We start from the raw sequence: 21,752 nt of genomic DNA on the forward strand, positions 1-21,752 counted from the left end.
GTGGGACTGTTTTGCGTTGCCAGGTGATTAATATTTGTTTAGAAAATAATGTTAACATTGTTGAGAACGTTTGGTTAATTTTGGTTAACATTGGACTACGGAATCGTATCGTATTCTAATGGCCCTCCGGAATACCTGTACACATGTCAAGAGTTTAGTGCCACACATTCCAGGTAATGTACAACATTTCCTCATGATAGTGAACGAGTTATCCTAAACCTTAGACAATTATGCCTCGCAAAAGACCGCTAGATGAAGCGGTCTTTTCCGAACAGAAACGTCAACGAAACGAAAAAGACTGCACTCGACGATCAAATGCAACACAGGAGGAAGCATCCCATTGGCGCGAAAGACGAAATCAGCAAGACCTCAATCACAGAGCAAATACAACACAGGAGCAACCATCCCATTGGGGCGAAAGACGAAACCAACAAGACCGCAATCACAGAGCAAATGCAACACAAGAGGAACCATCCCGTCGACGCGAAAGTCGAAACCAACAAGACCGCAATCATAGAGCAACACTCACGCAATTACCTACACCTCAGCATCTTCATGCAGCCACCGGCATGATTGAGGACAACATCGACCAACATTTTTGTGGAAATTTACAATTACGGGACACATTCTGTGGTGCAAAACATTTTCCTGCTGAAAAACCAGCAGATAAACTGTTTAACATCTGTTGCCACAAAGGAAAACTGAGTTTACCTCCGATACGGGTATTACTGAAGAGCCTCATGATGGGACAACACGAACACTCAAAAAACTTCATGGACATCATAAGGTCACTGAACAGTGCATTAGCCTTTGCTTCAATGGGTGCTAAAATTGCTCCTCCTCCCAGATACAGGCCCTACTGCTTTCGTATTCATGGACAGATTTATCACAGATCTGGGGCTCTACATCCTGAAAATGATGATCATTCTCGATTGGCTCAACTTTATATCCTTGATCTTGATGAGGCGTCTGCACAAACAATGCAAATCAAATAGAACTCTAAATGCAACCCCAACCTCATTACCCTGCTGAGTTAATTCATGAGCGACAATAATCCTTTTGCTGAAGCATGTAAAATGCTTAATGAGGTGGAGCAGCAATGTCTCGCAGAAGCAGCATCACAGAATCTGCAAGCACCAATAGTGTCATTGGTGATCATTCATGATAGAAACCAGGACCATATAATATAATAAAACACCATAAAATATACATTCGCCTGTTTCAGCAGGCTTTTCAACTAGTCAACTTATAATATCCCAAAGAATATCTATAACCATTAACGCCATCTGGTCTTCCACCGGCTGAATTACTGTTGAAAGAAGGATGTATCGTAATGTTATTGTGTAATTTATTTATGAGTGATGGACTATGCAATAGGACAAGATTAGATGTATTCAAAATTAATCGAACAATTCTGACATGTAAAATTTTAACAGACGACAAGTAAGGTAATGTAGTACATCTTCAGGGGCTAACATTAGACACCAAAGGAGATCTTGATATGCCATTCATATTAAAACATTTACAGTTTCCCTTTAGAATAGCTTTTGCTATGACAATTAACAAATCACAGGGACAAATATTCCAAAAAAGTCGGTTTACTTATTAGAGAGAAAGAAACGATATTCACTCACGGGCAGTAAGTCTAAACACGGAATCAAAATTCAATGTGATACTGACAAAAAGTTAATTCCAAATATTGTTTTTACTGAAGTTTTACAGTAAAAGTGTAAGTTTAAAAAGTGTTTGCGTGTTAATTTCAAAGCCAGAGCGAAATCGTATAACGCAACAAATACTTCTAACGTAACATGAAACATCATTTTCTTTCAATTTATTCCATTTGTAGCGGGGGCTACATAGTTATAGTGTTGTCAAATGTTAGTACTAAGTGCGTTTTGTTTCCATCGTCCCGTTTGCTGTTTGTGTGTGTGTGTGTGTGTGTGTGTCAGTAAATGTCGTCCCCGTAAAGGGGGACGGATGATGGAAGGAGACCGCAGCCCCAAATCTGGAAAACACCTGTTAACTGTCAATCAAGTACATCCGTCACAGGACTAATTAAGCAATCAGGAGGGAACAGAAAAAGGAAGGAGAGAAGAAAGAAGGAGACCATTTTTCACCACCACGAACCAACATACTTGCTGTTTTCACATCGCGTTTTTGCCCTAGTTTGTTTTCATTCCACCGGACTGTCTTCCATCCCTCATCACCAGAGACCCCGGGGTCGGATTACATCATCCACCACGCGCCGAGGAGTCACGGTGAGGTTGTTCCATTTGCCAGGAAATTCAAACAAATCACTTATCTCTCGTACAGTCATCCGTATTCAGGACAGTTTTTTATAACAGGACTCTAATTCAGTGGTGGAGGGATATTTATATATATATATATATATATATATATATATATATATATATATTCCATCCATCCATTTTCCAACCCGCTGAATCCGAACACAGGGTCACGGGGGTCTGCTGGAGCCAATCCCAGCCAGCACAGGGCACAAGGCAGGAACCAATCCTGGGCAGGGTGCCAACCCACCGCAGTATATATATATATATATATATATATTATTTCTATTTATTTATTTTTTGTATTTCTTGTTGTTATTTCATTTAATACAATTAATCAGTTTAATTTTACATATCTGTTTTTCTTTTGTGCTTATATTTACACCGTCGATTGTGGGGAAAAGTTTCATTTGTTAGAGGTACGGCTTGATATTTAGATTCAATCTCAGTAAATTATCCAGGCCACAGGTCTTGGAGGTGCAGCTGCCGGCTGGGTAAGGGGTCGGCCGTTACACGTTTTACTGTTGTGCTGTACACACAGTGCAGGATGTTTTCCACAGTAGCTGACCTTTCTGGAGCCCTAGGGACAGACTGAACAGATGACAGAGGACACCACAAAGCTGGTCTGTCCAGGACTTAACAACTTGAGCACTGTCTCCATCTGGTACAGCAGATTTTTCTGTGTGTATCTTTGTCAGTTGTCTCCATACTTGATCTTCAGTTATGGACAGCTGACACTGATGGTAGGAGGTGAACTCATCACTGGCTATTCCAGTTGATGTGGTAGGGATGGTGTTGGAGGACTGTTGGAAGAAGGTGGCAGTGGGACGGTAAAATCTCTTAAAAAATTGGTTCAGAGTGTTAGCTTGGTCCAAATCCCCTACTGGCACATGAGCCCTGGATTACTTGAGTCCAGTAATAATGCCCAATCCATTCCAGACATCCTTTGTGTTATTCTTATATACCATATAGTAACGAAATAGTCAAAATGACAGAAACCTATCATAACAAATAGAAACACTTCTCAAACACGTGGAGCCAAGTAGCTGCCTCTTCTGTCACTGTGCTCATTAAATAAACAAATGAATCATTAAGCTTCAATTACCTTGTGCGTTTGAGCTCAAGGCAACTTAAGCATTTTATTTTCTCTCAGCAGCAATTTTTTTTTCATTCAGTTTCAATGGCTCTCTACCTGAAACCGTAGTGGAGGTTTATTGTGCATGGACCAGTGGAATTGGGAGCAGATGTATTAGGAAGCAGCCCTTTACAGTGCCAGATTTTGCCATTATTCACTGCAAACCTTTTATCGAGTTGTCCCCAGGTGTGTGTCGTTTGAGAGTTACATCCGGTCCCTTGAGACTAATCACGCACACACACACACACACACACAAAAACATGTGGACAATAAAGTATTGCATATCATTGTTCAAGTTCAAGTTCACGCACTTTATTGTCATTGTGTAACACAACGAAATTACTTTTTGTGACAGCCCCGAGGTGCATTTAAAGAAAAGTCAAATAATTCCAAATATGTCATATACAGTGTTAAGTGATCAAGTAACCAGAGCAAATTATTATTATTGCTCAAAGTACAGCAGCATAAATTGTTATTGCACCTATTAATGAATAGTACATTACATATTCTACAGTATATTGTATTACATTAGTATATTGCACATTACCATTATAGCTTATTGCACATGTTCAATTAAAAATGGTCTCAGACTGAGGAGATTCAGAGTTCAGAAAGTTTACAGCAGATGGGAAAAAGCTATTTTTTAGTCTGTTTGTGCGTACATGGATTGACCTAAAGAGTCTTCCTGACTGGAGGAGCTCAAACAAAGAATTTCCAGGGTGAGTTTTGTCCTTGAGAATGTTTTTGGCCCTTCTCACACAGCGAGTCTTATACGAGAGTTCGAGTGATGGCAGTTCAGTCCCTATAATGGCCTCTGCTGTTTTTACGACCCGCTGCAGGGCTTCTTTAGCAGCCTTGGTTCAGCTGTTGTACCTGCAGGCCATCATGCAGTTAGTTAAAATGCTCTCTATAGTGCATCTATAGAAATTAACCAGCAGCTTCTGGGGGAGGTCAGCTATCCTTAGCTTCCTGAGAAAACAGAGGCGTTGTTGTGCTTTGCCTATTATGGCCAAGTTGTTGTCAGTCCAGGACAGGTCCTCTGAGATGGTGACTCCTAGAAACTTAAAGCTGGAAACTCTCTCCACAGCATCTGCATTGATTGTTATCGGACTGTGATTGGTCTTTTTAGTGGTGAATGAAAACCAAAGAATACTCGAACAAGATGGGACTCGGACGCCAGGATATTAGCCAACTGTGAAGCATCAATGCTAATTACCATATATACCTACGTATAAGTCGAGTCTTGAAACACGAAAAATCGATCAAAAAATCAGACACCGATTTATACGCCCGTTCAAAAATACGACACTTACATTTTTTTTTTACATTTTCTTGCCTCCTCTAATCTCGCCATCAGTTTCTCAGACGCATCGAATTTTGTTGCAGCAGCGCAGTTACCAATTTCTTTCGCCACTTCAACGACTTTTAATTTTAAACTAGCTTCATATTTTCTTCTGATCGAATGCTCCATCGTAGATAAGGGATGCTCTTATGATAAGGGTGTATGAGGGTGTGAGATACAAAAAACACAAAACAGTGCAAACGTTGCTTCGGAACAGTTCAGGTATTACCGTGTGGTCATGTACGCACAATACACAGAAAAAAAAGGCGGTGTGCTCCGTGGTTACTCTCTCAGGTGGGCGTTCGCATATCATAATCTCTTGGACCAATGGCGTGGGTTTTCCGCATTCGACTTTTATGACCGACATTATACAATACCAGAAATTATACGGTAAAATCAAGTCCCAACTTATCCACAGGAGAACTTATCCGTGAGTATATACGGTACTTCACCACCATGTTGTTCCAGTAATTCCACATCAGCATCTCTCTAAGACTATTTGACCTCATCTTCTAGCTTCAATAATTAAAATGGCTTTTCTTCCAGATCATGAAAAGCAACATACTATAGGCAGCTGTAGTTTAAGGTCACTTGCCTTGGAATTTAAGCTTTAAACCTTCATTCACTTGTCACACACGTGTGACTGGGAGACAACTAAAGGACCTAAATGATTGTAATTCCAAGCCAGACCAGGCGGTGGCGGGGTGTGCTGACTGTCGCTCTCAGTCTCTTGCAGACCATCCATGGGAAATCCCACAGGGTTCTGGTGCCACTGATGATGTCACTTCTGGTTTTCCTGTCACCACTGATGACGTCACTTCCGGCGCCACTGATGACGTCACTTCCTTTGCTCGGCATATAAAGCCGCCATCTTAACTCAATCATTCACTTCTGTTTTGAACTCGGTTCTGTGAACATCTCTGTTCGATTTCACTCAATTTTGCAGCCTTGTAACAAAATATGGATGACTGCCCCAAACCTTCGTGATGTCTTTGACTCATTCCTGTGACACACTACACATCACACTGAACGTGTTCTGCGGAAAAGGGTAAAAATGCTGTGTTTTTTTTTTTCATTTTACAATTATTGATGCAAATCCCATTTGAACTGAAGCACACAAAGAAATAAATATTATTCTGCCCTCCTGTAAAATTAGACATGCTAAGATATTGGCGTGCTATTGATCATATTTTGCTGTACATGAGAAAACCGGCATTATCATATTGTGAATTCAGCATTCAATTAATGCTTGGCTATAAGCTGGTTAAATATAAAGAGATGCCTAAAATTGTCTTGTGCAAGCAGTGTGCGTGTCAATAGCACTGAATAACAAGCAGAGAATTTGCCTGAGCTGTTGAATTCCCCATCCGTGCTAATTAGCTCTTAGCTAGCAGTTTTCCAAAATGTATTCCTGATGAAATGCAGAGGAGAAAAACAGAGAATTCGCCATGGGCACCGTCAAGCGAACTTGGTGTTGAGGGGATGACTCAGCGTGTGGTCGTTGCTCAGCAGAACCCTTCAGCTGAAAACAGTGCTTTGACTCTTTTTCTTAAAGAGTGGGTTGGGGTTCCATTTAATTTAATAGTTATATTTTGAGGTGGCATGGTGGCGCAGTTATAACAATGCTGCCTCACAGTAAAGCCTAGTTAGTAATTTGGATGGAAGACCGTCTAAGAAAACACTTGGGCTTCTCCTGGAGGAGGTTTAGGTGAGGCCGGTAGGGGGCGCTTACCCTGTGGTCTGAATGTGGATCCCGATGCCCCAGTGAGGTGATGGGGTCGCTGTGCTGTAAAAATGGCACCGCACTTCAGAAGAGACGTAAAACCGAAGTCCTGGCTCTTTGTGGTCATTAAAGATCTCTGGGTATCCTTTGTAATGAGTAGTGTGTATCTCGATATCCTGGCTAAATTACCCACCATGCTCTAGTCATTCTGACACCCTAACCATCCCCTGTCTCTAATTGGCTATCTCTCTCACCACTCCACCACCTAATAGCTCATGTGTGGTGAGAGTATTGGTGAAGAAATGGCTGCCTTCACATCACCCAGGTTGACGCTACACTTTAGTGGTGGTTGAAGTAGCTCCCCACTCACTATGGAAAACACTTTGGAAAAACTAATCTGGATGGAGTGCCAGTTCTTCACAAGCCACACTCACATACACACCTGTGCTCACCGTTAATGGTGCCAGTTTGGAGTTGCAAATACCACTAAAGTGCACAACTTGGGGGAAAAACCTGACAAAAAACACCAAAGAAACAAAGTCTGGGATACCATGCCACCTGCTTCAAATTCATACTGTCCGTAATTATATTTTTTTTTTAAATGATCTAGATGGGCCATTCAGCCCATCAACGCTTCCTATCTACTTAATTCTTCCATAATAACATCAAGTTGAGTTTTGTAAGGTCCCTGAAGTCCTGCTGTTTACCACACTATGTGTCTGTGGTTGTCTGTGTGAAGTAGAACTTCTTAATGTTTCGGCGAAAATTACCCTTAACAAGTTTCCAAATGTGTCCCCGTGTTCTTGATGAACTCATTTTAAAGTCATCGTCTCAATCCACTGGACTAATTCCCTTCATAATTTTAAACACTTCAGTCAGGTCTCCTCTTAATCTTCTTTTGCTTAAACTGTAAAGACTCAGCTCTTTCCATCTTTCCTTATAACTCTTCCCCTGTAGCCCTGGAATCAGCCTAGTCGCTCTTCTCTGGATCTTTTCTAGTGCTGTTATGTCCTTTTTGTAGCCAGCAGACCATATCTGCACCCAGTACTCCAGATGAGGCCTGACCAGTGTGTTATAAAGATTGAGAAGAACCTGCTTGGACTTGCACTCCACACATCAATATATATAACCTGACATTCTTTTAGCCTTCTTGATAGCTTCTGAAGACTGTCTGGAAGTTGTTAGTGTCCTGAATCTTTTAATTTATCCTCATACCTCATCCCCTATAATCCTGGAATCAGCCTGGTCACTCTTCTCTGAACATTTTCTAGTGCTGTTATGTCCTTTTTGTAGCCTGGAGACCAAAACTGCCCCCGGTACCCCAGATGAGGCCTCACCAGTGTGTTATAAAGCCTGAGCAGAACCTCCTGTGACTTGTACTCCACATGTCAAGGCGCTATATAACCTGACATTCTGTTAGCCTTCTTAATGGCTTTTGAACACTGTCTGCAAGTTGATAGTCGAGTCCACTATGACTCCTAAGTACTTTAATCTTTCCTTATAACTCATCCCCTGTAGTCCAGGAATCAGCCTGTTTGCTCTTCTCTGGACTTTTTCCAGTGCTGTCATTTTGTGGACTGGGGGTCTAAAATTGCACCCAGTACTCCAGATAAGACCTCACCAGTGTGTTCTAAAGCTTGAGCAGAACCTCCTTGGACTTGTACGTCAAGGCGCTATATAACCTGACATTCTGTTAGCCTTCTTTATGGCCCCTAAACACTGTCTGGCAGTTGATAATGTCGAGTTCACTACGACTCCTAAATCCTTTAATCTTTCTTCATAACACATCCCCTGTAGCCCTGGAATCAGCACAGTTGCTCTTCTCTCGTATTTTCCAGTGCTGTTATGTCCTTTTTGTAGTCTGGAGATCAAAACTGCACCCAGTACTCCAGACGAGGTCTCACCAGTGTGTTATAAAGCTTGATTTCATTTTCATCAGTTCCCAAAAACAAAATCACAGTGCTATATGAGATGGTACTGACGGAGAAATATTTGTATCAAAAAAATAAAAATGAAGATAAAAAATGAATTGCAAAAAGTGTCAATAAATAAAATTTACCAAAATAATACATGAGACTAAATAGTTAAATGTCTCACAGATTATCTCTCACTTAATGTGTTTCTGTAATTGTTTCTCCATTTAATCATTTTAGTGACACCGCAGGCTGTGAGGTAATATTTCAAGCAAAATCAAATAAATAAACAAATAAATAAATGCACAAATAAAGAAAAGTTATGTGATATGTGACAATAAATAAATAATAACAACATGAAATGTGATTGTAAATAATTAAATGATTCATGAGATATATTTTCACACATACATACAGAAACACACACATACACATCGACAGATATTAGTCAAATCACGCTCAACGATTTCAAAAAAGTGTAAATCCACTGAGAAGGCAAAGTCAAATTTTCTAACATTTAGGTGGCTGACAGCCAAGGCCCAAACCAAAAAGTGGTGTCATATTAAGGTTAGCTGCTCAGCAACATGGCGGCAGGCCATCTCCACACATATTTTCCTTCACCCATTTATCTGTTTTTCAATCCACTCCTCCAGTTTGAGGACACAGGTAACATCTGGCTGTCCTGGAAGAACCAAATCTGGATGGAGTGCCAGTCCATGACAAGCCACACTCACATGCACACCCCTGTTCACCATCACGATGTTAGATGTTGAGTTGCCAGTAACACTAAATTGCACTGCTTGGGGAAACACCTAACTAAAATACAAAAAAAGGTAAAGGAAAAATTTTGACCCCATTGCAAATCTTGCTGATAGATAGATAGATAGATAGATAGATAGATAGATAGATAGATAGATAGATAGATAGATAGATAGATAGATAGATAGATAGATAGATAGATAGATAGATAGATAGATAGATAGATAGATAGAATTTGGTATAGTAGGCAGGATTAGATAGATAGATAGATAGATAGATAGATAGATAGATAGATAGATAGATAGATAGATAGATAGATAGATAGATAGATAGATAGATAGATAGATAGATAGATAGATAGATAGATAGATAGATAGATAGATAGATAGATAGATAGATAGATACTTTATTAATCCCAAAGGGAAATTCACAAATGGAAAAATGTTACAGAACAGAATACAATGACAACAGCGTGTTTCTTGATGTAGCCCAAAACTCACACACGGAATGCCTCAATGGACTTTAACAGGCCCTGGTTTTTGTTCAGCTCCCCCCCCCCAAGCCCTGACTACCTAAGAAGACAAGAAAAAAAACTTTTAGGGAAAAACAAAATTGGGAAAGACAACTCAAAGAGACAGACTCCCTTCCTGGTAGGTTGGGCATGCAACGAGTGTCAAAAAATGGGGTAGATAGATAGATAGATAGATTGATTGATTGATTGATTGATAGATAGATAGATAGATAGATAGATAGATAGATAGATAGATAGATAGATAGATAGATAGATAGATAGATAGATAGATAGATAGATAGATAGATAGATAGATAGATAGATACTTTATTAATCCCAATGGGAAATTCACATACAACACACAAAGCAAAACACCTCTGATCTTGGCGGAGCTGAATGGCCAATCTGTCATGGCCACCTCAGGAATACAACACAAGAGTACAAAACTACTTTGTTCTTGCATTGCGCTCCTCACCAAGTGCAGGGGCAGAGTGCCATGACAATTATCAACAAAAAGTGCAAGAATAGACCATACCACTCACTAAATGGAGAACTATCACGTATAAGAATACAGATTTGTTCAAATAAATCAAAAACAAAGTAGAAAGTAATTAACATAAATGAAAACAACAGTATCTGTCCATCAGTTAATCTGTTTCAACAATGCATTCTCCATTATAAAGAAGATCTCACCGTGTGAATGACAAACAGGAAATCGTTATCTTCTTACCTTGACAATGCAGAATGAAGTGCTGATTGTTGGGGCTGATGTCCGCATTGAAGTATGAACATCGAGACCGGCTGAATTCACAGGTCAGACAGTGGCGAGGAAAAAGGCCAACTGTGGAAACGCTAGGAAAAAAAATATATGTATTCAAATTATGTAATGTATCTACCGGTATATCTTCTATATAATAACACACTAAGGTCTCTGTGTATGCCAGGTCTCAGAGAGCAGTATGATTGGTTCAGCTTGGAGAAGTAAAGGCATAGGAGGCACACTGAGAGTCACCCTCAAAGATAGGAAGAATATAAGAGGGCACAAGGCGAGAAAGGCACCACAAAATGACAGAGTCTGAGAAGCAATGCTTTATGGGAATGCGATCAAGAGTGGTGGTTCTGAGGCTAAGGATCTGCGCTGGTATCCCGAAGGTTGCCGGTTCAAATCCCCGTCACTGCCAAAAGAGATCCTGCTCTGCTGGGCCCTTGAGCAAGGCCCTTAACCTGTAATTGCTCCAGGGGTGCTGTACAATGGCTGGCCCTGCGCTCTGACCCCAAGGGGTATGCGAAAACTACCAAATTCCTAATACAAGAAATTGTATAAGGCGAAACAAAGAACAAAAAAAAAAAAAATATTGCCCTTCCTATGTCCGAGGATTTCTTCCTCTCCTTTGGCCACATTGAAGGCTTAACTCCTGTTTGGTCATATAAATATACTGTATATATACCATGTGGAATATGGCTGGCCGTTCATCACGGCCAATACCCCCAAGCCGCCAGGTGGAGCCCTGCCTGCAACATAGAGGTGCCCCGAGTTCCAGCAGGGCATCACGGACAATGGAGTTTTTCATCACAGCCCTGCTGGATACCATGGGAACCTCCAGGAGACGCTGCAGGAAGGCCCAGAGACTTTTGTTTCACCTATAACCCAGAAGTGTGTATCAGTCACGGCGACAGAGTGAATGACTCACTTCCGGGTTGAAGAAAAGGAGTTTTTATCTGACCCGGAAGTGTTAACAATCACATGGACAGAGAGAAACACTTCCGGGTCAAGGACTATAAAAGGACTATGGGAAATCCCAGACGTCGAGCTGAGCTGGGTGGAAGGGTGGCAACGCGTCTGGGAGTGGAGGATTGATTAGTGATTGATTATTGTTTATTTATATGAGTATTGTGGAGTGTAGGGTGCTTTGTGCACTGTTTATTGATAAAATAAAGTCACATTGGACTTTTAGCTGGTGTCTGGCGTCTCGAACAAGGGTTCAAGGGACCGATAGCGCCCTCAATCTGTTACAACCAGTAACGGCGCACTGCACGATAACATGCAGTGAATACACTTGACTTGAGCGTTCATAGTATTCATCCTCTTTCTCTGTACGTTTAGCATTCGTTTGCTCAGAGGTTGATGTGCTTCAGCTGTATCACTGTCTGGTATGGCAACTGCAACATATCCGACTGCAAGCGCCTGCAAAGGATAGTGAAGACAGCAGAGAACATTATTGTGGTGCCTCTTCCTTCACTACAGGACATATTTTACAAACGCAGTGTCTGCAAGGCCTGCAGCATTGTGCAGGACCCCTTACACCTCTCACACTTCTGCCATCCAAGAGAAGATACTGCAGCATCAAAGCCAGATCTGCCAGGCTGCAGGAGAGTTTTTACCCCCAAGCTGTTAGACTCCTTAACACCAGGCTGCCCCCTGGGACCTTCCACACGGCCTCAACCACCTCTAAAAACAGAACTTTTATACATGCAAGCCACTGTCCTGTAAAGACGAGTGTGCAGGTAGAGAAGAACTGAAAATCTCCTACTGACCTTTAAGGATTTCGACACTCTTGTTATCCTTCTGCTGTGAAACATTCTGACCTGTCATTGTTTACACACATCCTAAACAACTAGTATCATACACTGATCATTTCTGTATTATCTATATCTATTATTTATTTATTATATTACATATCTTACACATCAATATTGCTGCTACTTCTTTGTCTTTGTCTTGTCTTTGCGCAATGTCTTGTCTTGTTTGTGTTTTAATTTTAATTTTAATTCTATTTTTAAATTATTATTTGGACATCATGTTGTTACACTGTGGACCCTGAACTTTGCAATTTCGTCTATCTGTATACTTGTATATGGTTAAGATGACAATAAAGTTCACTTTGACTTTGACTTTGCTTCCTGAGCAGCTCTTCTTTACTCCACCCTAGCGGCCTGCTGCTTCTCTTGTTTCGTCGGCATCTGTTCGCGTTAAAACTGATTAAGTTAGTTTTTGTGTTGCAATTACTTAGTATGTTTTCTTTAATTTTTCACTTAATCTGGCACTTAAGTCTTCAATCTGCCTCAAGAATGATTAGCGAAGTGGTAGGGAATGAGAACGGCGCCCATATGCATGCGCCACACGGATGCCCTGCTGCGCGCTGCTGAGAGTTGATTCTACAATAAAATAAAATAAAAAGAGTAATAAAATCATCACCCAAAAGCGGATAGTAGACGTTACGTAGTATATGTGTACCAAACTTCAAGTCAATAGGTGAAACAGTTTGCGAGCTACAGGTGATTTAAACTCCCGGACAGACAAACGAACAGCCACGGTAGCGTAATATAGAAGAAGATATGTATATATATATATACAGTACTGTGCAAAAGATTAAAAGTTTTAGGCAGGTGTGAAAAAATGCTGTAAACAAAGAATGCTTTCAGAAATGGAAGTGTTAATCATTTATTTTCATCAATCAACAAAATGCAATGAGTGAACAAAAGAGAAATCTAAATCAAATCAACATTTGGTGTGACCACCCTTTGCCTTCAAAACAGCATCAATTCTTCTAGGTACACTTGCACACAGTTTTTGAAGGAACTCGGCTGGTAGGTTGTTCCAAACATCTTGGAGAACTAATCACAGATCTTCTGTGGATGTAGGCTTCCTCACATCCTTCTGTCTCTTCATGTAATCCCAGACACACTCGATGTTGAGATCAGGGCTCTGTGGGGGCCATACCATCACTTCCAGGACTTCTTGTTCTTCTTTACGCTGAAGATAGTTCTTAATGACTTTGGCTGTATGTTTGGGGTCGTTGTCCTGCTGCAGAATAAATTTGGGGCCAATCATACGCCTCCCTGATGGTATTGCATGATGGATAAGTATCTGCCTGTATTTCTCAGCATTGAGAACACCATTAATCCTGACCAAATCTCCAACTCCATTTGCAGAAATGCAGCCCCAAACGTTCAAGGAACCTCCACCATGCTTCACTGTTGCCTGCAGACACTCATTATTGTACCACTCTCCAGCCCTTCGACGAACAAACTGCCTTCTGCTACAGCCAAATATTTCAAATTTTGACTCATCAGTCCAGAGCACCTGCTGCCATTTTTCTGCACCCCAGTTCCTATGTTTCCGTGCATACTTGAGTCTCTTGGCCTTGTTTCCACATCGGAGGTATGGCTTTTTGGCTGCAACTCTTCCATGAAGACCACTTCTGGCCAGACTTCTTCGGACAGTAGATGGGTGTACCTGTGTCCCACTGGTTTCTGCCAGCTCTGAGCTGATGGCACTGCTGGACATCTTCAGATTTCGAAGGCTAATAAGCTTGATGTGTCTTTCATCTGCGGCATTAAGTTTCCTTGACCGACCACTGCATCTACGATTCTCAACGTTACCCGTTTCTTTGTTCTTCTTCAAAAGAGCTTGAACAGCACATCTTGAAACCCCAGTGTGCTTTGAAATCTTTGTCTGGGAGAGACCTTGCTGATGCAGTAGAACTACCTTGTGTCTTGTTGCTGTGCTCAATCTTGCCATGACATGACACTGTCTTCCACAACCTCACCTTGGTAGCAGAGTTTGGCTGTTCCTCACCCAGTTTGAAGCTGTTTCTGTTTCAGTTAATGACTGTGTTTCAACCTCCGTGTGACATTGATGATCATTAGCACCTGTTTGGTACAATTGGTTGATCAAACACCTGACTAGAATCCTACAAAATCCCTGACTTTGTGCAAGTGGACCTATAAGAATTGATGCTGGTGTGAAGGCCAAAGGTAGGAACACCAAATATTGATTTGATTTAGATTTTTCTTTTGTTTGCTCACTTTGCATTTTGTAAATTGATAACAATAAACAATCATTATTTAATTTCTGAAAGCATTCTTTATTTACAGCATTTTTTCATACCTGCCTAAAACTTTTGCATGGTACTGTATGTGTATACATACATATATATAAAGCACTAAGATGTCAGTCTGTCTGTCTGGTGTCTGTGCCATTGCTGGGTGTAATGTCGTCTAGCATCCACAAGAGGGTGGGAAACGACTGATGAACAAAATGAAGTGGCTGGCATAAAATAGTAAACCATTTGGCATATGTGTGTGTTCAGGCATCACGCCATCCACAACAGTGCACACACACATATAATGTATACAGTATACATTCATATATACAGTATATACACATACTGTATATATTTATACACATACAAACATACACATACAGTATATAATGACCTGTAGTGGGTATTGCAACACACCAAACCCAGAGACACAACTGCACAATACAGTCCTTGGTTCAAATAAAAAGGATTTATTTCACACAATACCTCCACAGAGCTTTAGTTTCCTCCTTTCCAGGGCACATAACAAAAGCAATACGTTTCTCTTTCTACACCTCCCATGCGGTCTCATTCACCACCTCCCAACTCCAACTTCTCAGTGGACAGAGGTGGCCCCTTTTATGCCAGACCCACAAATACTTCTGGTGTTAAGAACGAGTGAAAGTAGGGACAGCCATCCCCAGCAGTTCTGCCCTGGTTGCACCTACTGTATATGCCCTGCATGCATCCTTATATGCCCTGCATGTACTCTTAGAGAGGCAGTCCCCCTGTCGTTCCACTATACTGGCCTCCCTGCCAGGTAAGGGTACAGGGCTTATTTCGGCTAGGATGTCAGCCTGACCCTGCCACCCATCAAATTACATATTGTCACACACGTGTGTTTGGGAGTTAACTGAAGGGACCAGAAAACGCCAATCCCACATCAGGCCGGAGGGCGGCAGGTTGTCCTAAATCTATTTTCTCTCAGCAGACCAAAAATGAGAAATCCTTCCTGTCCCGGCCATGAGGGCATCACTTCCTGGGAACAGACTATAAAAACCCATCATCCTTCATATCTAATCAGTTCTACTTTGGACTCAAACCTGTACACATTGTACTCAACTAAAAGCCTTTGGCAGCTAGGAAAACTATACGGGTGGCTACCCCAAACCTTTGTTGTGTGTCTAGTCATTTATTTCACATTGGCGCAGTCGGCAGGTAGACCTCCTTCAGAAAACAGGAGTCAGACCCTAATAGAGCCTGGGCATACAAGTCGAATAACCGACCACTGAGAAGACAGGTGGGAGATTATCAGCCCCGTATTTCCACTGAGGGGTCAGTTGGTGTTGGCAGGGAGAACCCAAGGTGCACTTCAACCCAAGGGGCTGCTAAAGTACCCTAGCCACGTGGGCAAAGGGTCGGGCTCAGATGGGAACACACTGGGGACTGAGTATGGGCTCCCGGGTGAATGGACCACTCCACAGGCCCCCACAAAGGGAAAAATCCTTAATAAATGTAGGAGTACCCCAGGCTGGCAGGCAAGGAGAGTGATGCAGTGGGAGTTCAGTTCCCAGCTGCCAACTGCCTTTCAGGCCACACAATTATGGACTAAAGTCGGGTGCTGGTTAAAACCAGACCTCAATAGCACCCGACAAATAGTCGAGCAGGTGGCGTGTGTGCTACTGCTCAGAACCTGCCATCCCCCGGCCTGATGTGGGATTGGCGTTTTCTGGTCCCTTTGGTTGACTCCCAAGCGCATGTGTATGACAATATATATAGATATATGTCACGCATGAGCATTAAAGAGTTACCCTCCAAGTTTCTCCCAGGTATGTGCTACCATCCTGAGCTGAGAGGGGGCGCTGCAGCTAAGTGTCTGGTCTTCTTCTTCCTCTACAGTACAGAAAAACTGACCAGTGAGGGCACCTGACTCTGCCCCTTCTGGTCCATGGGCCATAAAAACGGACAGAAAAGAGTCATCACTTCTTGTCCAAGCAATCTAAGCAGAACAGTTCCGCAGCCCTACTTATAAATGACAAAGTCATTCAGACTAACCTTGCCAGAGTGCTACAACAGGCCCTCAATCACAAATGAAGCTCTACCTCAAAGCTGACTTCCTTTGAGCACTTCTAACTTAACTTATTTTGTTATTGTGCTGTGTCGTGCCTGGAAGTGATCTTGGATGTTCTTAGAGAAACATTAAGCATATCAGGGATTTAAACAGTTGGGTGTGGAATAGCAGAAATGTCTGATGTAACATCTTCACACATAAATCATTTCTGGAGAGTTTAAACCCATTAAAGACAAGGACAGGCTTAACTATACCTGAATGGCAGCAGAGCACTGCTCAGATGGTCCCAGTGAGACCTATTAGGGCATATTGCATTTTAAGCTCTTTATACACACTTTCTAATATAAAAGGAAATTTATATCACATTTAAAGAGACAATACATTATAAAATTACAGATTTCTTTCATTGACAGATTATTATTCTGTATGTGTAAGTTTTAAGTACAGTACAATTACAATTTATGGAAAACATGTAGTAAACCTTGACTTTTGTAAAAAGAGGGACAAGTGGACAAGTGTTGCTGGGTCTAGTTCTGTTAGACCTCAGGGCAGCATTTGACACTCAGGTCAGACATGACATTCTACTGTCCAGAATGGAGAACATGCTGGGTACCTCTGGCACTGCCCTCCAGTGGTTCAAGTCCTATCTAACTGATAGGGAAGAGTTTGTTAGTCTTGGCAACAGCAGATCCAGCTCGGCGCCAGTCACACAAGGAGTTCCTCAGGGCTTTGTCCTCAGCCCTTTTCTCTTCTGTATTTATATGCTTCCCCTTAGCCATATCATTCGTAGCTATGGACTGGGTTATCATTTTTATGCAGACGATACTCAACTCTACTTCAATGTTAAAAGTGGAACTTCATCAGAGCTTTCTCAGCTCACAACCTGCCTCAGTGAAATTAATACCTGGATGGAGCAGAACTCTTTAAAACTAAATTGCAACAAGTCTGAACTCCTGCAAATTGGGACTAAAGTGCAACTTAATAAAATGAGCTCCTTCCCAGTCCATCTTGGCGGTGATCTCATCAGACCTGCCTCTACTGTAAAGAATCTTGGTGTCATTTTTGATTCCTCCCTCTCTTATTCCGCCCACATAAATCACATTAAGAAACTTTCTTACTTTCACCTCCGTAACATATCCCGTGTTCGCTCCTTCTTCTCCTTTTCTAATGCTGAGAAACTTGTCCATGCTTTTATCACATCCCGCATCGATTATTGTAACTCGCTGATGGCAGGTGCCTCTTCTAATCTTATATCACAGCTCCAGCTTATTTAAAACTCAGTTGCAAGAGTCCTTACTCGAACCAGCAGCAGCAGCGAGCACATCACAGCCATCCTGCTCCGTCTTCACTGGCTCCCTGTGTCCTACAGAATCGAATATAAAATCCTACTAATAACCTACAAAGCCTTAAATCACCTCACGCCAAACTACATCAGTGACCTTCTCCATCACTATGTGCCTGTCCGCCCACTAAGGTCCTCTGATTCTGGCAATCTTGTTGTGCCCCTCACTAATCTACACTCCATGGGTGACAGCAGGGCCTTCAGCTGTATAGTATTATTACTATTATTAACACCTACACCCTAGAGTATTTCTCCACACATTACCCAAATATTAATAAAAATGTCAAAACAAATTAAATATATTAAGCACTAAATATATATACGACTATTTGGAAAAACAGCAACACAAAGTTTTAATAAACATATGATATGTACGCTCCCGAATAACTCTCCCCAGATGATACGTACATAGAGTCCAGAACGTCTTACTGTAAATGGTGGGTGTGGAACCTAAAGTGCAAACAACGATTATAAACTGGTCAATAAGCATTTTGCTACTGGGAGTCTTTCACCTTTACTTTATCAGGTTTCACTTGCTGACTCCAAATCTGAAAACAGTTTTCGTTGAGCATTGTCCCGTTTTTTGGTTATGATGTTTTAGGTCTTGGACAACTAGGGTTACTGGACTGTAAAGGCGGATAACCATTTTGATAAATGCCGGTAATCTGCGGTGGATTGGCACCCTGCCCGGGATTGGTTCCTGCCTTGTGCCCTGTGTTGGCTGGTATTGGCTCCAGCAGACCCCCGTGACCCTGTATTCGGATTCAGCAGGTTGGAAAATGGATGGATGGATGGATGGACATGCCGGTTAATTCCACTAGGGATGCCATTGAGATAAAAGAATTCACCACATGTTACTAACAGTCTGTGAGTTGTTTACCTTGTCATTATTAATTTTATTTAAAAATTATAAATCTTTAATTAGCAGAAAAAATATTTGTTACTGATTACCAGGTCTTATATGTCTCTAAAGCATAATGGCACAACTCAGTCGTGACGGTGCAGTAGGCTGAGGTTTTACTGTTAAACGTAACATTGAATTTCAGGACATTTTGTCCGTTTGATTCACCATTACTTTGAAAATTTTGTCAAGATAATAGACAGAAATGGCGATGCTTTTCAGCATTTAAGAAATAAGTTTGGTCTAGAGAAAAGTGAAGCCAAAATGAAGAAAGGTGTTTTTGTTGGCCCTGAAATCCGTGAACTGATGCTTGACGAGGAGTTCAAAAGGAAACTGAAGCCCACTGAATCAGCACCCTCATTCGTGCGGGTTGTCCAGAATTTTCTTGGCAGTCACAGAGCAGAGAACAATGCTGAGCTTATGGAGAACCTGCTGAAAGCGTATCAGCTTATGGGAGCCCGAATGTCACGGAAGACGCATTTTTTTACATTCTCATCTCGACTTTCTTCCAAAGGAAGAAATGGTCGCTGATGGCTTCTTCTCTCTTCCCTGTACACCAGTGTCCCCGATTTCACTTCTAGTATAGCCTTGGATGTCCCATCTCTTCCACCCTGGAAGATGAGTACACAGGCTGGGCACTGGAAGACAGTGCACACTTGGACCGTATTTACTTAGCGAGTGTAACTTCATGACAGAGAAGAACTAATTCCCAAGGTGGGGAAACACAAGGGACAAAAGATGTCTCCTTTTTTGCATCTTTTATTTTCATTGTGAGTTTTGTGAATTAAACAGGGGTCCCAGCTGGTCTCCAACCCTTTATCGTTTCTCTGTTTCTTTTATTGGCAGCGTTAAAATGGATTTTGCAAACAAATGTCACGTCACCCTGTACTTCTGACCAGCCCTGCCTCATTTATTGCCTGTCGTATTCCCAGTGGGGCTCCGTAAATCCCACCTCACGACTACTTAGACGTATTCCTGGCGGGGACCCGCTGCCTCACCCACACCATACTATCCTTCTCTCAGTGATTGTAAATCCATTAGATAGATAGAGATAGATAGATAGAGATAGATAGATACTTTATTAATCCCAATGGGAAATTCACATTCTTCAGCAGCAGCATACTGATACAATAAATAATATTAAATTAAAAAATGATAACAATGCAGGTGAAAAACAGAAAAACAGACAATAACTATGTATAATGTTGGATGTTAACGTTTACCCCTCTGGGTGGAATTAAAGAGTCGCATAGTTTGGGGGAGAAACGATCTCCTCAATCTGTCAGTGGAGCAGGACAGTGACAGCAGTCTGTCACTGAAGCTGCTCTTCTGTCTGGAGATGATACTATTAAGTGGATGCAGTGGATTCTCCATAATTGATAGGAGCCTGCTGAGCGCCCTTCGCTCTGCCACAGATGTTAAACTGTGCAGCTCCATGCCAACAATAGAGCCTGCCTTCCTCACCAGTTTGTCCAGACGTGAGGCGTCTTTCCTCTTAATGCTGCCTCCCCAGCACACCACTGCGTAGAAGAGGGCGCTCGCCACAACTGTCTGATAGAACATCTGCAGCATCTTATTGCAGATGTTGAAGGACGCCAGCCTTCTAAGGTAGTATAACCGGCTCTGTCCTTTCTTGCACAGCGCATCAGTATTGGCAGTCCAGTCTAATTTATCATCCAGCTGCACTCCCAGATATTTATAGGTCTGCACCATCTGCATACAGTCACCTTTGATGATCACTGGGTCTATGAGGGGTCTGGGCCTCCTAAAATCCACCACCAGCTCTTTGGTTTTGCTGGTGTTCAGGTGTAGGTGGTTTGAGTCGCACCATTTAACAAAGTCATTGATTAGGTCCCTATACTCCTCCTCCAGCCCATTCCTGATGCAGCCCACGATAGCAGTGTCATCAGCGAACTTTTGCACATGGCAGGACTCCGAGTTGTATTGGAAGTCCGATGTATATAGGCTGAACAGGACCGGAGAAAGTACAGTCCCCTGTGGCGCTCCTGTGTTGCTGACCACAATGTCAGATGTGCAGTTCCCAAGACGCACATACTGAGGTCTGTCTTTAAGATAGTCCACGATCCATGCCACTAGGTATGAATCTAATCCCATCTCTGTCAGCTTGTCCCTAAGGAGCAGAGGTTGGATTGTGTTGAAGGCGCTAGAGAAGTCTAGAAACATAATTCTTACAGCACCACTGCCTCTGTCCAAGTGAGAGAGGGATCGGTGTAGCATATAGATGATGGCATCCTCCGCTCCCACCTTCTCCTGATATGCAAACTGCAGAGGGTCAAGGGCGTGTTGAACCTGTGGCCTAAGGTGGTGAAGCAGCAGCCTCTCCATGGTCTTCATCACATGTGATGTCAGAGCAACAGGCCGAAAGTCATTCAGCTCACTAGGACGTGATACCTTTGGGATTGGGGTGATACAAGATGTTTTCCAAAGCCTCGGGACTCTCCCCTGTTCCAGGCTCAGGTTGAAGATGCGCTGTAGAGGGCCCCCCAGCTCCGATGCACAGACCTTCAGCAGTCGTGGCGATACTCCATCTGGACCCGCTGCTTTGCTGGCACGAAGTCTCCTCAGCTCTCTGCTCACTTGCGCTGTTGTAATTATGGGTGGGGATGTCTTTCCTATGAAGGTATCAGCAGAAGGATGTGTGGAGGGTGCAATACTCCGAGGTGAGAGTGAGAGTGGGTTAGGGTGGTCAAACCTGTTAAAGAAGTTGTTCATTTGGTTTGCTCTCTTCAAGTCTCTCTCGATGGTGGCACCCCGCTTCGAGCTGCAGCCAGTGATGATCTTCATCCCATCCCACACTTCCTTCATGCTGTTATTCTGCAACTTCTGCTCCAGCTTTCTCCTGTACTTCTCCTTCGCCGCCCTGAGCTGGACTCAGAGTTCCTTCTGCACACGCTTGAGCTCATGCTGATCACCGCTTTTAAAAGCCCTTTTGTTCTGGTTC

The 21,752-nt window shown here is 42.3% G+C and overlaps 2 protein-coding genes across 3 annotated transcripts in view; one reads left to right on the plus strand and one right to left on the minus strand.

Annotated features, from left to right (window-relative positions):
* The window catches only part of ccdc93 (coiled-coil domain containing 93), an 876,647-nt gene that overhangs the window by 832,957 nt on the left and 21,938 nt on the right, over positions 1 to 21,752 (plus strand). The gene's annotated exons all lie outside the window — the stretch shown is intronic.
* LOC114656373 (inactive dipeptidyl peptidase 10-like) overlaps positions 1 to 21,752 on the minus strand; it is a 992,193-nt gene that overhangs the window by 57,348 nt on the left and 913,093 nt on the right. For both annotated transcript variants that reach the window (XM_051930748.1, XM_051930749.1), the window contains exon 16: positions 10,402 to 10,523. In XM_051930748.1, the coding sequence (XP_051786708.1) occupies positions 10,402 to 10,523 (122 nt within the window). The remainder of the gene's footprint in view (positions 1 to 10,401; positions 10,524 to 21,752) is intronic.

The sequence above is a fragment of the Erpetoichthys calabaricus genome, chromosome 8, assembly GCF_900747795.2.
Source record: "Erpetoichthys calabaricus chromosome 8, fErpCal1.3, whole genome shotgun sequence".
Taxonomy (NCBI): Eukaryota; Metazoa; Chordata; class Cladistia; order Polypteriformes; family Polypteridae; genus Erpetoichthys; species Erpetoichthys calabaricus.